At 36.7% G+C, this 13,560-nt stretch overlaps 1 protein-coding gene across 1 annotated transcript in view; it reads right to left on the reverse strand.

Moving 5' to 3' along the window:
• Positions 1–1,283: 1,283 nt before the first annotated feature.
• LOC139692780 (transient receptor potential cation channel subfamily A member 1-like) overlaps positions 1,284–13,560 on the reverse strand; it is a 79,318-nt gene continuing 67,041 nt past the window's right edge. Inside the window, exons 19-21 of the mRNA XM_071591059.1 lie at positions 10,114–10,273; positions 6,878–7,005; positions 1,284–1,439 (exon numbers count right to left, since the gene is read on the reverse strand). Of these exons, the coding sequence (XP_071447160.1) occupies positions 1,284–1,439; positions 6,878–7,005; positions 10,114–10,273 (444 nt within the window). The remainder of the gene's footprint in view (positions 1,440–6,877; positions 7,006–10,113; positions 10,274–13,560) is intronic.

Raw genomic sequence — 13,560 nt, forward strand, 5'->3', positions numbered from 1 at the left:
AGGTGTTTTAGAGTGCGGTACACCTTCACATTTATCGGAATCTCATGGAGCATTCCCATTGCCAAGATTCTTTCGCTCTGTCTATCGTCCAGGGCAGTGTGCCATCCCTCAGTTTCCTGACAGTCTTAGTCAGCAAATACGATCTGCAAAAGCACTCTTCGTACAAGTAAAGTTGACACCTTTTTCAAGGTCTCACCTTCCTTGGCGCACGATATGATAAGGTACCGCTTGCATGCGGCGTAACAATTTCCTCCCCCGCCCGCGTCCGGATGGGTTCTCTTAGGTATTGTGTAAAGTTTTTTTCCTCCATAGAATTAAATATTTCATCCCTCGGCCTCCTCACCCACCACGGAGCCAAACATTCGAGACGCCGCCCTGCTTATGTAATCGGAGCGGTCGCCAGGGCTAACTCGAGGGATAGAACGCTTTAGGAGTGGTTTTCTGTTTTCAGGAGATGGTTTCTGTCCGGACGCATCCCTTGCTGGCTGGGGGTTTGTTTTCGGGGTTTCGGCCCACTCTTTAAGTCGCCTCTTACGACAAGCAGGGATGCTGCGGAAGTATTCTCAATCCCCATACCCACAGGGGTGGCGCAGCAAATGCTCCGACACACCCTGGTGTCATTTACAACATTATTATTATCATCATCATCACATGTCACGCTGGGAAGTTAATCGGGCAAAAAAATAATAAAGGTGGCTAAATCTCTAGAAACACGACCCCGTAAGTTTTTGTGACACCAAATAGCCACCGAAGATAATAGCGATGAGTATGTGAGCATAGAAAACGATTAAAGTTTAATCATTCAATACAAGACATAATTAAAGGGGTCAACCCTAGTCTGAATATATTTCTTTATTTAAATTGGAGATGACAGTGAAGAATAGCAATTCTGAATGCCTAAAGTGATCCAGGTAGACAAAGTAGGCTTAAGTTATACATGGCTAGTTATTAAAAAGTTATCATGCATTTTAATGGTCATATGCCGTACAAATAGGGAATGGAAATTTTAAATACATAGGAAATTACACTTCTTGGTTGTCAAAGTTGACGTAGTAAATACTTCCTTAGCCCACAGTTTTGTTCTTTAAATTTAAAGAAACAATATATTAGAGAAAACCTTGCCATACATTTCTGTTTTTATGAATGATCAACAAATGTGATTAGAATTAAAATAAAATTTCTAATTTCATAAGTACAGTCACTGAGACATCCGATAATCATTTCATTTGTACCAGCAAGAGAAGCTGCGGAGAGACCAAAATTCAATAATTTACATCTTCTCTCTAGCTTGAGTGACTTTTTCCAAAGACTAATGCTGTTCTCAACTTGCTTCTGATTGACGGAGACTGCCACCTGCTCCTGCATGGCATTGCGTGGTTGATATCCCCGGGAGGGACTCCTTCATCCACTTCATCTGCCTCCGTCTTTATCTCCATTTTCTGCAGGAAAGATACAATTTGATACTACAATGCCTATGCCAGATCTAATGTAGGTATTCCATATTTGTACATACAGCAAAATAATTCATCATAGTTATTTCAGAGCCATATTTTCTCAGCCTTTGGAATGACTACAAACTTTTTAATAACTAAAAGCAATTGTATCATGCATAGAATTTTATTGGCATTATACACTAATCTATTTATATGTAAAAGACTTTAATAACAAAAATTTTAACGTCTGTATTTCTTAATAATGGTGAAAGTTGCTTACAAGTGGGAGCAGATCAACTACCCCTTCAGCATATCATCATAACAATGATAATGATTTAATTTATATACATGATACCCCAAAATGCATAATTTTACAATATAGAGGTAAGCTGGATTGAACTAATGGTTAACCCTAAAAGAGACTTCATAAAACGCAGAATTGAGATTATCCATGGCATTAATGGAATTCAAATCAAATAAGCCCATTGAGGTAGACAGCATTCCCCCGGAAGTACTTTAAAGTTTAGGGGAATGTGGGAGCAAGAGTTTTGATGGACTAATTCGTAGCATTTAGGAGAGAGGAATTTTGCCAAAAAAACTTGTCAGATCAGTTGTAATTTCTATTCCAAAAAAGGGAAGGCCTGTGTGTGTGTGTGAGGACTACAGAACAATAACTTTGAGTATGTGCACATCTAAAATGTTTCTCAGGATGATCAATAAAACAATGGTAAGCAGAGCAAATTACTACTGAGGGGATGATCACTTTGGGTCCAAGTTTGGAAGAGGCATGCATAATGCCATTGCAGTAATAAGATCACTAACAAAGAGGAGCACTGCATGAGTATATTGCAGGAAATAGGAATAGATTGGAGGGAGACTTATCCGCAACCTGTACATGTCTCTCAGGGACTGCTCAGGTGCGAGTGGGGAGTGAAGGCTAGGCAGTGTTAGGAAGAGCCAGGGTTGTCCATTGTCACCGGTGCTGTTCAACGTAAATTAGGAAGAAATGATTAGAGAGGCATGGGAAGAACTGGAGGTAGGAATGAAAGTCAATGGGGCAATGAATTAAATCAGTTAGATTTGCTGATGACCCCTCCATCAGTCACCCAAGAGGTTACAAGCCATGATGAGCGAATTGGAGATTCAGCGTAATATATATGGGATGAGAATCAATATAAATAAAACAAAGTTTTTGTAATTTTCCAGAAAGAGAGGCTAAGTAAAATATCAAAATGAGAGTTGATAAACTAGAGCAAACGGAACAGTTTACCTATCTAGAAGAGTTCTGAACGAAAATGGTCAAAGCAGTAGGGACATAAGACAAAAAATTGCATAATGCAAAGAAGTATTCATAAGGAGGGAGTCAGGTCTCTCCTTTCTCCAGTGCCACCTCATCCAATGCCCCAGCAGCAATGCTAAAACACACAATCACACATGCTATTATACTAAAGCCCATTTTACAATATCTGGTTAGATCTAATGGTCAGTTAACCCAATTTGAAGATTAACGACAGAATTGGTTTATAAAAAATCAAACTGGCCATCAGGAAACGGCAACTTTAACAAAGTGAAATCATAGATATGACAATGATCAGGGTTTATTGTGATCATTCAAAGACGTAACAAAAAATATGCATATCGCAAGAATTATTGACAAAGGTGACAAAGAAAAGTCATTAAATATGAATACAAAGAGGCTGAGGAGCAAAAGCTTCTCATAGAATTGATTTCAGAGAGAAAGAATTTATATAAAAACAAGGAGAGGGATGCAGTGACATGGAAACAAAAGGCAAGTACCCATTTTCTTTGAATTATTTTCTTTTTAAGTTTATAACTGGAGAGTCACATGTTTACAATGAATGTCAGCAGTTGTTATGCATAGAAATGCATAACAACTGCATTTAATGCACAAGTCTCTGTACCCCGAACCTGGGAACAGATTCAAGCAAAATGGGACAATGTGAAAAAAAAAACAAATGTCATTAGATTGTCAAGCCACCTCTCAAATATGTAATGGACCAGATAGTGCACTTACTCACATGTAGTTAAGAGAGACCTCTCTTCTGGGGAGCTATATTTAGACTTCAAAATACCAATGACTCATATTTTGTCGAAAGTAAGTCCTTCAAAGTGATGATTTTGTTATTTTGATTACAATACATTGAATACGATGAGTTCAATATGATGATGAAAATGTAATTCATTTTGATCATCATATTGTCAATTAAAAACTAAACCATTACCTCTTAGTCATTATACAATGCATCAATCTTTCAAGCTATTCCAGATAGGGTACAATGAAGCTCCTTATCCTACTTATAATGCATATAATTAACCATAGGGTAGACAGCTTTAATCACTGTTTTATTCAGAGTTTTAACTCCTTGCCATGTTCCTGCAGCTTGTTCAAGATTGTCTCCACAAAAATTTCACCCTAGTTGCAGTTAATTGGAGTAATATATGTACTTAACCGTAACATAAATTTCAATTGTTTTTTTCTAGCCTTAGATTTTGATCCCAAATACATTTAAATTAAAGCTGACTCAGTGTCATGAAAAATTTCAATAATAGTTTTCGAATGGTACTTTATTAAATACCTCTCAATTTAATCCCCTCTATAATTCACGTATTTTGCAGTTATTCATCAAAATTTCCATTACTTATTATAAAAATTTAATTAATTTCTTCATTGGCCTCATTTCAGAAAAGTAATTGTTAAAATTAACTTTTCACACATAAATTTGGCCCAGATAACTCAGTGGAAAAAATGATTTCCCTATCAAGCAGTAATAGATGAAAAATTCAGATTTATACCCATTTAAAAGGATGAAATACTAGCGAATTGTTGTAATGCAGTTGCTCGAGTGTTATTGGCTATCATATAACATAAAATTGAAAATCTTTACACAGCTAACATTTTTCAACAGGGGACATCTATAGGTGAAAATTCTGTGGGGTAGGTCCTCCCAACAGAATCCTCCGAAGATTATACCTTCAGAGGATAATGGTATTGCGCACACACTTTGGTTCCATTATTATATGCGTTAATGATTTCAAACTAATGATCCTCTACACAACAGCAGCCTTTAAAAAAATGCCAGGCCCAGATAACTCAGTGGAAAAAATGATTTCCCTATCAAGCAGTAATAGATGAAAAATTCAGATTTATACCCATTTAAAAGGATGAAATACTAGCGAATTGTTGTAATGCAGTTGCTCGAGTGTTATTGGCTATCATATAACATAAAATTGAAAATCTTTACACAGCTAACATTTTTCAACAGGGGACATCTATAGGTGAAAATTCTGTGGGGTAGGTCCTCCCAACAGAATCCTCCGAAGATTATACCTTCAGAGGATAATGGTATTGCGCACACACTTTGGTTCCATTATTATATGCGTTAATGATTTCAAACTAATGATCCTCTACACAACAGCAGCCTTTAAAAAAATGCCAAAAGTAGTACTTTAAAAATAAAGAGAGCAAATGCTGATGTTTTGCCTGAAATCCAGCTAAAGCTGGCAAGAATGCAACAAAATGTACTCTTAGAATCTGAGAGGTGGACAGCAGAACTGCACACAACTCAAATGAGAACTGCCAAAGCTGAGGCCCTATTGGAAGCTGACGTGACGCTCAAAATAGAGATAGCACCAAAGAAAAATATTTGAGCAAAAATGTTGATAAAATCTCATACAAGTCTGTCTGTTTCCCTTGTTTTCAGACTGAAATGCCATGCTTAACTTTGGTATTTACTTAAAAAGTTTTCCAGAATCAAGAATTAAAAGAAATGGACAGTAAGTTATGAGAGTACCTAATACAGTTTTATTCAGCTGATGAAAATAATCCGAATAAGGCAGCTGAATTTGGCCACTTTGATATTCCTCTTCTACAAAATTATTTCATTTTTTTCTGCTTCCACATGACTATCAATTGGTGAGTCATTTTCCTTTAGCTTGGTCCCTAAATTACAAAGGACTGAACAAGCAACTATAACTAGCATTACTGTATTGACGGAAATTCTTATGGCTGAAGATAAAATGGGGAAACACCACTTCCAAATTTTAAAAATCTTTGAACTACCATTTCTTGTTTTAATACGACTGCCATTAAATAAATGCTCTTCTGGTCTTCTTGGTTTTCTTATTGGAGTCAATAAATACTACTTCAATGCATACCCAGAATCCCACAGAAACAAACAATTTCCATATCCACTTGTTCAAAATTTACCTTTTATCTTGAATTATCAAAAATTAACTGGTCATGTGTCCACCCATGTCATCTTGTAACAATGCCACATACATAATAGATTGATAATACATAGATTGGCATTACAGCAAGCTCGAGCAATTGAATAAGAAATAGCCATTCCTGTTTCTAAATCTTTCTAGTTCAGATCATCCTAGAAGATTGAAATATTTCCATTTTAAAGCCCCTTTTCTTTTAAAAAAATAAGTTAACCTTGTAATTGTATAGTTACTTGTGAAAAAAAAGAATATAGTAAATGCTTCTAAGCTCTCAAAGGTTTAATAAGACTGAACCATTCTACATGCCAAGGTAAAAAGTTCAAATCAAAGAGGTTGGAAAACAAAGTTTCGAAAATAATGTATTCAATTTGTGAATTTGAGACTTTTTATACTACTGCTGGAATGCATATAATTTAATCATATTGAATTTTTATTTGAACAAGTAGGAAGGGATCATGATGGTGTGATGGCTAACATACTGGCTTCTCACGTAGAGGTGCAGGTTCAAATCCTGGCGGTGTCAAATATTTTCAGTGGTACCCAGATCCCTACTTGAGGTGCTTTGTGGAGAGTACTTTCAGTGAGCAAGCCGTCCATTCGATGGGACGTTAGGCAAGTAAAAGTATCAGTAACAATTTTTTCCTGATGTGGGCATGAAAGTGCTGAATTCATACCTAAAAATTAAGTGCACACATGATCACAGATTGGCACTGATAAGATGATAGCGCACCCCATCATCACTAAAAACTTGTCAATTTGAAAGATCCGTGTAAACTCGTCCTGAAGATCTTGAGGGACGACCAAGATCAGAGTTGAGAGTATATGTTTGCAAAGATCTTCTGCATATGGCTTTGCGATGATTCCCCAACCCCCTTATAGTTCCCCAACTTGGCACCAGGAGTCTATTTCCTATTCTCAAAAGTGAAATCCTCTCTCCCTCAAAGGACACCACCACCATGGGACCCTAAGTCGAACCGTCGAAGAAGCTTGCACACTTTAGGACCTTCTGCCTGCCAGGGAGCCTTCAAGTCATGGAAATGCCTCTCTGCCAAAAGTGTGTCGACTTGCTCAAGGACTGAATGAAGAATTTAGAGGCATTTTAGCAATATCTGAAAGAAAGCTATTTTTCTAAAACTTTTCCTGATACTTTTAAATAAATCATGAGTAGAGGTTAAAATGAAATAAGCAAAATATCACACCTGGATTATGAGTCTCATTAACTGATGTTGTGCATTCAAAGTCTTGGAGATCTCACTCAGCTGCCTCTTCTGCTTTTCCAAATTCTCAGATAAATACTCATCTCTACCATCAGGAACTACCTCAGGAGCTGCAGCACACATGGAATCAAAAGAGATTTACACAACCGATGGGCATCAGAGTATTTAAGCAGGGTATTTAAAAATATCAAATCCTAAGCATTCCTAACTACAGAGTCCATGATTCAAGCTTCTAGTATCCAAATATATACAGCATAATGCATTCATCAAATATCACCATGATGGATTCCTGTCTTTTATGCATTGCTACTTATAGCTTATACTTCTATTTGATGTTAAATAGATAGCAAAATCATAGTGAGCCTCCTTAATGATCAATTATTAGACCACCAACAAATGCATGGGAGGAATTACCTTTTTCATACTGATTCATGGGGCTGCTGAGGCGCTTTCAACTTTTGAATTTGCTTGTCAATTTTGCTTTCAGGAAAATTTTTCAAATCCTCTTTAGTCTCATTATTTTGTGACTGACTTGAATTAAAAGAAAACTACATTCTTGAAAAGGTATTCCGAAAATCATAAAACATTTCACATGTTCATATTTGATTTCAAAATCACTTTAAACTATTTTAAGTATTTTTGAAACAAACCTAGATCTTTTGAGCTGAAAAAATAGGTAATATTGCAATCCATGGGCCTTTAGGTAATGGAGATATCATATATTTTTCAGCGGTACCCAGCGATGAATTGCTATCATCTGAATTGGTTCAGGTTACAGTATTATTATTAATCATTAGGATCATGCGAATTATAATTAATTAGGGTTATTCACAGCTGGCCTCTCTCACACCTGGCCCACATCTATGCCTCTCTCATTTCCCACTCTCCTTGGACATGCAGTTGGAGATATTTTCAACATCCCCAGAAATTATTGCACCCTGACAAAATCCCATTTTTAACTCTAATAAATTTTTCCAAAATTTTTGTGATCTAAATCTCTAAAAATTGTTTAAAATATGACTTCAAGAGCCAGCAGGAGATGCCATGACAATTACTTCAATGGAGTCACCTAATTATATGCACAAAACTGCAGAAAATCCACAGAATATAAATTGTAATTTGCCTTTACCAGGATTAAAACTCAGATCCCTCCTTTCCAGCTGAGTGTTATCACCAATGGAGCCACTAAAATTACCTTTTTTTATCATGGAATTATTTATTAAAAAATTTGAATGATGTAGTCCCCTTATATATCAAGTCCCTTCTGGTGGTCCCTCTCTTCCCACCCTCCCTCTTCCCATTTCAGTTTGGCATAATACATGAATAATAGGATGGTTAAGTTTTTCATAATTTTCAAAAACCTCAGGATAAATTGGACTCAAGGATGTCATCTATTCGCAAAAAAATTTCATTGGAATAAAACTCTCTGCCCTGTTGAAATGTGATTTCATTTATGTCAATCATTTGATGAAAATTGGGTGAAACTCTTAAACGCCTGCTAATTGAATATATTTTTCTCATGGAAAAATAAGTCATCAGCAAAAAACATTCTTAATTTTAATTGGCAATTTTTGAAAATATTATAAATTAAAATTGAACAATAACATTGAACCAAAAATTCTGAATGAGCCAAGTAAACATTAAGTAAGTGACTGATAGAACATTATTAGTAGAAGTAAAAGCTGAACCAACAAACCTGGTCATTGCCCAGGCATAATTGCTTCACAGGGAAGGAAGAACTAGACAGGGTTTACAATAAATTTGAGAATATAATTGCTTGTGTCCCTCGAAGCAAACATTTAATAGTGTTGGAAGTTTGGAATGTGTTGGCTAGCAAAGGGAGAGAATTGGATACCACTGTTTAGGAATGATCGCCAGGAGAAAGCAATCGAGTCAGGAGACAAGGCTCAGTCATGGCATACACTTGGTTTAAACACCGCATAGGTATACTTTAAAAAATGTCATGGATTCAGAAAGATAGACAATATTTAAGCACAGATTCAGGAAGAGCTTCATTAATTCGCACAGTTTCCTGGGAGCAGATGCAGATTTAATTCATTTATTAGTGCTAATGAAGTGCAGCATCAGATTCAAGAGGAAAAAACGGAGAAGAGATAAGGACATGGAGTGTAGAGGCTTTACGGAGAACAATAGAAAGGACTACAATGAAACAGTAGAGATAGTTATAAGTGAGGACAGAAAGATGGGCACAACATAAAAAAAATAGGATATCCAAAACTGCCAACGACACTGTAAATTGGACAAGGAAAAGAAAACTATGAATTACGGACGAGATGGTTTGAAAAAGAGATGAGAGAAGGAAATGGAAGAACCAAAACACAGAGATATGTAGAAGGGAGTATAAAGAGTTCAATAATAAACTCATGAGGGAAAATAATAGGGTGGAGGACACAATGCAATGATATGGAATGCTTACATAGGAAGGGTGGAATGAGTGAAAGGTGAAAGAACTGTCTGGAACTAAGAAGGGAAAGTTGTTGCAACCAATCAATGATAAGTCAGGAAAAATATTGTTAATGCAAACTTAACCATGAGATAAAAATGGCATCAAGGGATTTGTAATCAAATAAGGCCATGGGATTAGATAACATCCCCATGGACGCACTTAAGGGTTTAGAAAAACATGGAAGGAACATCGTTTATCAGAGGGCTAATTAGTTGTATTTATGTGAGAAGAATTTGACGTGAAGATTTTGTCAGATCAGTGTTGGTTTCCTTGCCAAAATAGGAAAGGCACTTGTGAGTACTTCAAAACAATAATTTAGATATCATAAAAAGATAAGTGGTTCTCAGGATCATCAACAAGAGGATGGAGAGCAGGGTAAATGATTACTCAGGAGATGATCAGTATGGATTCAGAAAAGGGAGAGAAATAGTCAGATTTTGTAGGACATTGAATGCAATCAGGATGTATTTGTCCAATATTTTGAGAATATGTTTGAAAGAGTGAATTGGGTAGAATTAATGAATGCATTGCATTAAAAAGCATTACACACACAAAAATATTTGTAACCTCGAGCATAGACCTTTTGCTTGAGGTCTTTGAGAAACAACTTAGCATTTAACATATGCACATGTTATTATGAATAATTTTTTTAAATCCATCACCCTCTGCCAAACATCCTAGGAGTGGCTGGTAGGGCGATGTGCAAATTTAAAATTAAACAATCCTCTCAGGGAAGTAGAAAAGGACGTACTGTCATTTGAAAAATGGTTACCCAGCCACTTTTTGAGAACAGATTCCAAAAATCCTAGTTTTCCATTGACTGCATTTGGGTACTCAATTAGTTCTGTCTTGTTCACTCTTTCCAAAAACATTTTTGGCAGTTTCCTTTCCAGTCTGGTATGCTGTACAACCTAAAAATAAAGTCATGATTAATACAAAGGCAAATAACTGGTGAAGTCATTTACAGCATTCATAACAGCCAGAAGAGTTGAGGATTAGAATACTACTTTATGAAGGTGGAGAAAGACTTGGGCTTTGACGTGGAGCAAAAATAACTCTTTTCTAAATTAATTCAGGTCTAGAGATATTTTCCTTCTTTTTATGATGCAAAGAATGCGGGAGAAAATGTTTGATTTGGACAATCCTTCTGGTTCGGCCAGGTACTCCAGATAATCAGCATCGGCCCCTACCACATGGCATGTCACTGGAGCCAAGTACCTGCTCCACTTGACGAGTCCATATTCTCCCAGCATAGTGTTGTCCACCACATTTTACACATTGGTTATGTGAATAAAAATGATAGAACAAAACTTTTAAATAGTGAATTCCAAGTTCATTCCCAAATCAAATTTTGCTATTAGCTTGTGTTACTGAATCAGCCCAGAACCCACTGTCAGGAGATTACTGCATGTCAAAACCCACACAACTAATCTCCCTTATGCATGCTTTCACTTGTTTACAATTAGCTGTAGTCTCAAATGTTTTTGGAACTCGGATTCGGCACTTGGCATCATGGTTTTGTTCCAACATGGATGGATTTCCCCCTGGATTCTGGACCACACCCAGAGGTTCCCACTTCTATGACAATTCGTTCAAATCATTTGGCTGCCTATGCATAGCACAGGGTATATCAAATATTTCCTCACCTATACTCAATTTGCATGGCACATTCAAAGAAGAGTACAATACATTCGTATTCATATTGAGGGCTCCTGCATACGTATGCTCACCTCTCTTACATCTACAGATACATTTATTATACAATTTTATCATTGTTGCTTTGATATCTGCTTATGGTTTGTTTATTGTCTTTTTGCTCTTTGTTATGTGCTTACTGTTACATTAACGATCCTATTTTATTTACAATGTTTATATTTTTAACATTTATGCATTTCTTTCTTTTTATTTCTACACTTTTTGCTTATTACTTTTTGCTTAATACATTGCTTTTTGTAATCTAAACTCATTGTGCTTAAATTTATAATATGTGCATATAGTCTTGCATGGAATTCAAACTCTTATTTGTGCATTGTCGTAGGGTATTTTTTGATACCATATTTTTTCTTCTTTCTCAATTCTTTACTTTGCCACTTTAACCTAAGGTCTTCCTTATTCCCAGTTCATCTTGTTCCTGGCACTATTTCCTTAGTTTTCAGAACTCTCTTCTTATTCTTCTTGGCACTTGTTGAAATCTTAAATCAATTTCTTTTGCTAATCATAAATATTGTTTTTTAAACAGTAATGTGTCATTTCTGTGTCTGATTCTGCCCGATACCCCATCTCATGCCGCAACGTAAGCCTCCAATACTTCATATTTATTGCAAGTAGTTATTTTATATTTCAATGCATCCATTAGTCCTCACAATGCGCGATTTTCTTTTTTCCTATTTTTGCAAGATATGCCCTATAATTTCCATGTTTGGCTATTATTTGATTAGCTTCACTTGCACACTTCAACCTCACTCTTTTCCTCGTTTTTAAGTCGGGGCATGTCTCACGTGTGTTTCCGCCTTCTTCAGGTTCTTACCATTCCTTCCTCCACTCCTCTTCTGTTATTCCACGGAGCTTCTTTTCGAGAGTACTCATCTCCTCCCCTCTCTCCAGACTATCCATTTCTGGGCCCACACATCTGTTGACATCTCCCCTTTCGCACTCCTCTCTGCCCACGCAATGCATTTGACTGGAGGTTCCAAAGCGGTGATATTGAGGGCTGTCATGCTCACTGTATTGTAGTAATGTGTAATGGAGATCAGACAGGCACCCTGCACCTCCTGCAGTTTTCTTTAAATCTCACTGTGCTCATCCTTATTTCCCCACATAGTGCACCTGTATGGAACAATAGGTTTCATAACACCATTATAAATATCAAATACTGATTTTTGGCCAAACATTGTTTGGTAATGTCTTCATAGTTCATAAAATATCTTTCTAACCTTAACAAATGTGTGATTGGCATGCATGTGATATGTCAGTTTGTTGCCTTTACATATTCTTAGGGTATTTATACTTATTTGCCTTAGCTATTTGCTGCCCATACATTTTGATGGTTGGGTTCCAGTTGAGTGTCTTTCCGAAACCCATGAATTGACTTCTGTTTGTCAGTGACTTGAGTTTGTTTTGTTCTGCCCAATCCTCAATGATTCTCATGCATTCCTTCACTTTAATTTCTTTCCTTCAAATACCTCAGATCACTATTGCTGTGTTGCCCACGTTTGCAATGGCATCGCACTCTTCTGGCTCTTCTTAGAAGTTGGTTCCTGATCAGCACAACCACTTGAACGGTCCACATACAGACCCCCTCAAGGCATCCTTTGGAAGCAATTTTTTCAGGGCTGTCATTAAGTGATTGCAAGCTTATTTTCCTCTCCTCAAAGTAACTCCTGGTTGCTCTTACTATGTTTTTTTGGGAAAAGTTGCCATTTCATCTTGGGTATTACCGATAGCCACCACACTAAATCGAAAGCTCCCTGTATGTCTACCAAGATGACGAGTATATATTTTTTTGGTACTATTGGTGATGAATTCAATGAGCTTTGAGATCCCATCAGCAGTGCTGACTCCCTTATGGATGCAATATTCTCTTGGATGGTAAAGGTTTTCTACGTCCATAATTGCTTCCAATTTTACTTTGTAATGTCCTAGTGCTTTATTTTCTTTAATTTAAGTCATAGCTCTCTCCTCATCTTCCTGAGAGAAGAGTTCCATGGCCTCTGTTTCTGCTTCTGTGTGTTATTGTTTCCTTTGTGTAACTCCATGCCTACATTGTTGTCAGGCAGCCGAGCTTCAGAGGCATTCAAAATGAGGTCCTTAATTAAGGGTACCTACCCTGATCTTTTTTTGAATTGTCCAAAGAATAACACATTTGTTCAGTTTTTTAAGAGAAGAGTCTGAACGTAAAGCCCAAGGCATTTCCACCAAAGTTTGTCAAATCAAATGAGTTCCAAATTTTCCCTTTTTGTCTTGTGATTTTTAATTTATATTCTTGCAGTTTCTTGGAATATTATCTTTGGTGGAACATGCGGTCCTCTGGTCTACTCCTAGGCACTTTTCTCAATAAGATCTTCAGGTTTTTCTTGATTTTACAGAGGCTCTCTGTCCACCAGGGGTTTTTCTATCTTGTGGCTGAACTACCCCCACACTTTCCCTCATCATGTCTTGCAAAGCTCTCATTAAATTTTCCACTTGAATATTGATGCAA

The sequence above is a fragment of the Hetaerina americana genome, unplaced genomic scaffold, assembly GCF_022747635.1.
Source record: "Hetaerina americana unplaced genomic scaffold, ioHetAmer1.1.p SCAF_41, whole genome shotgun sequence".
Taxonomy (NCBI): Eukaryota; Metazoa; Arthropoda; class Insecta; order Odonata; family Calopterygidae; genus Hetaerina; species Hetaerina americana.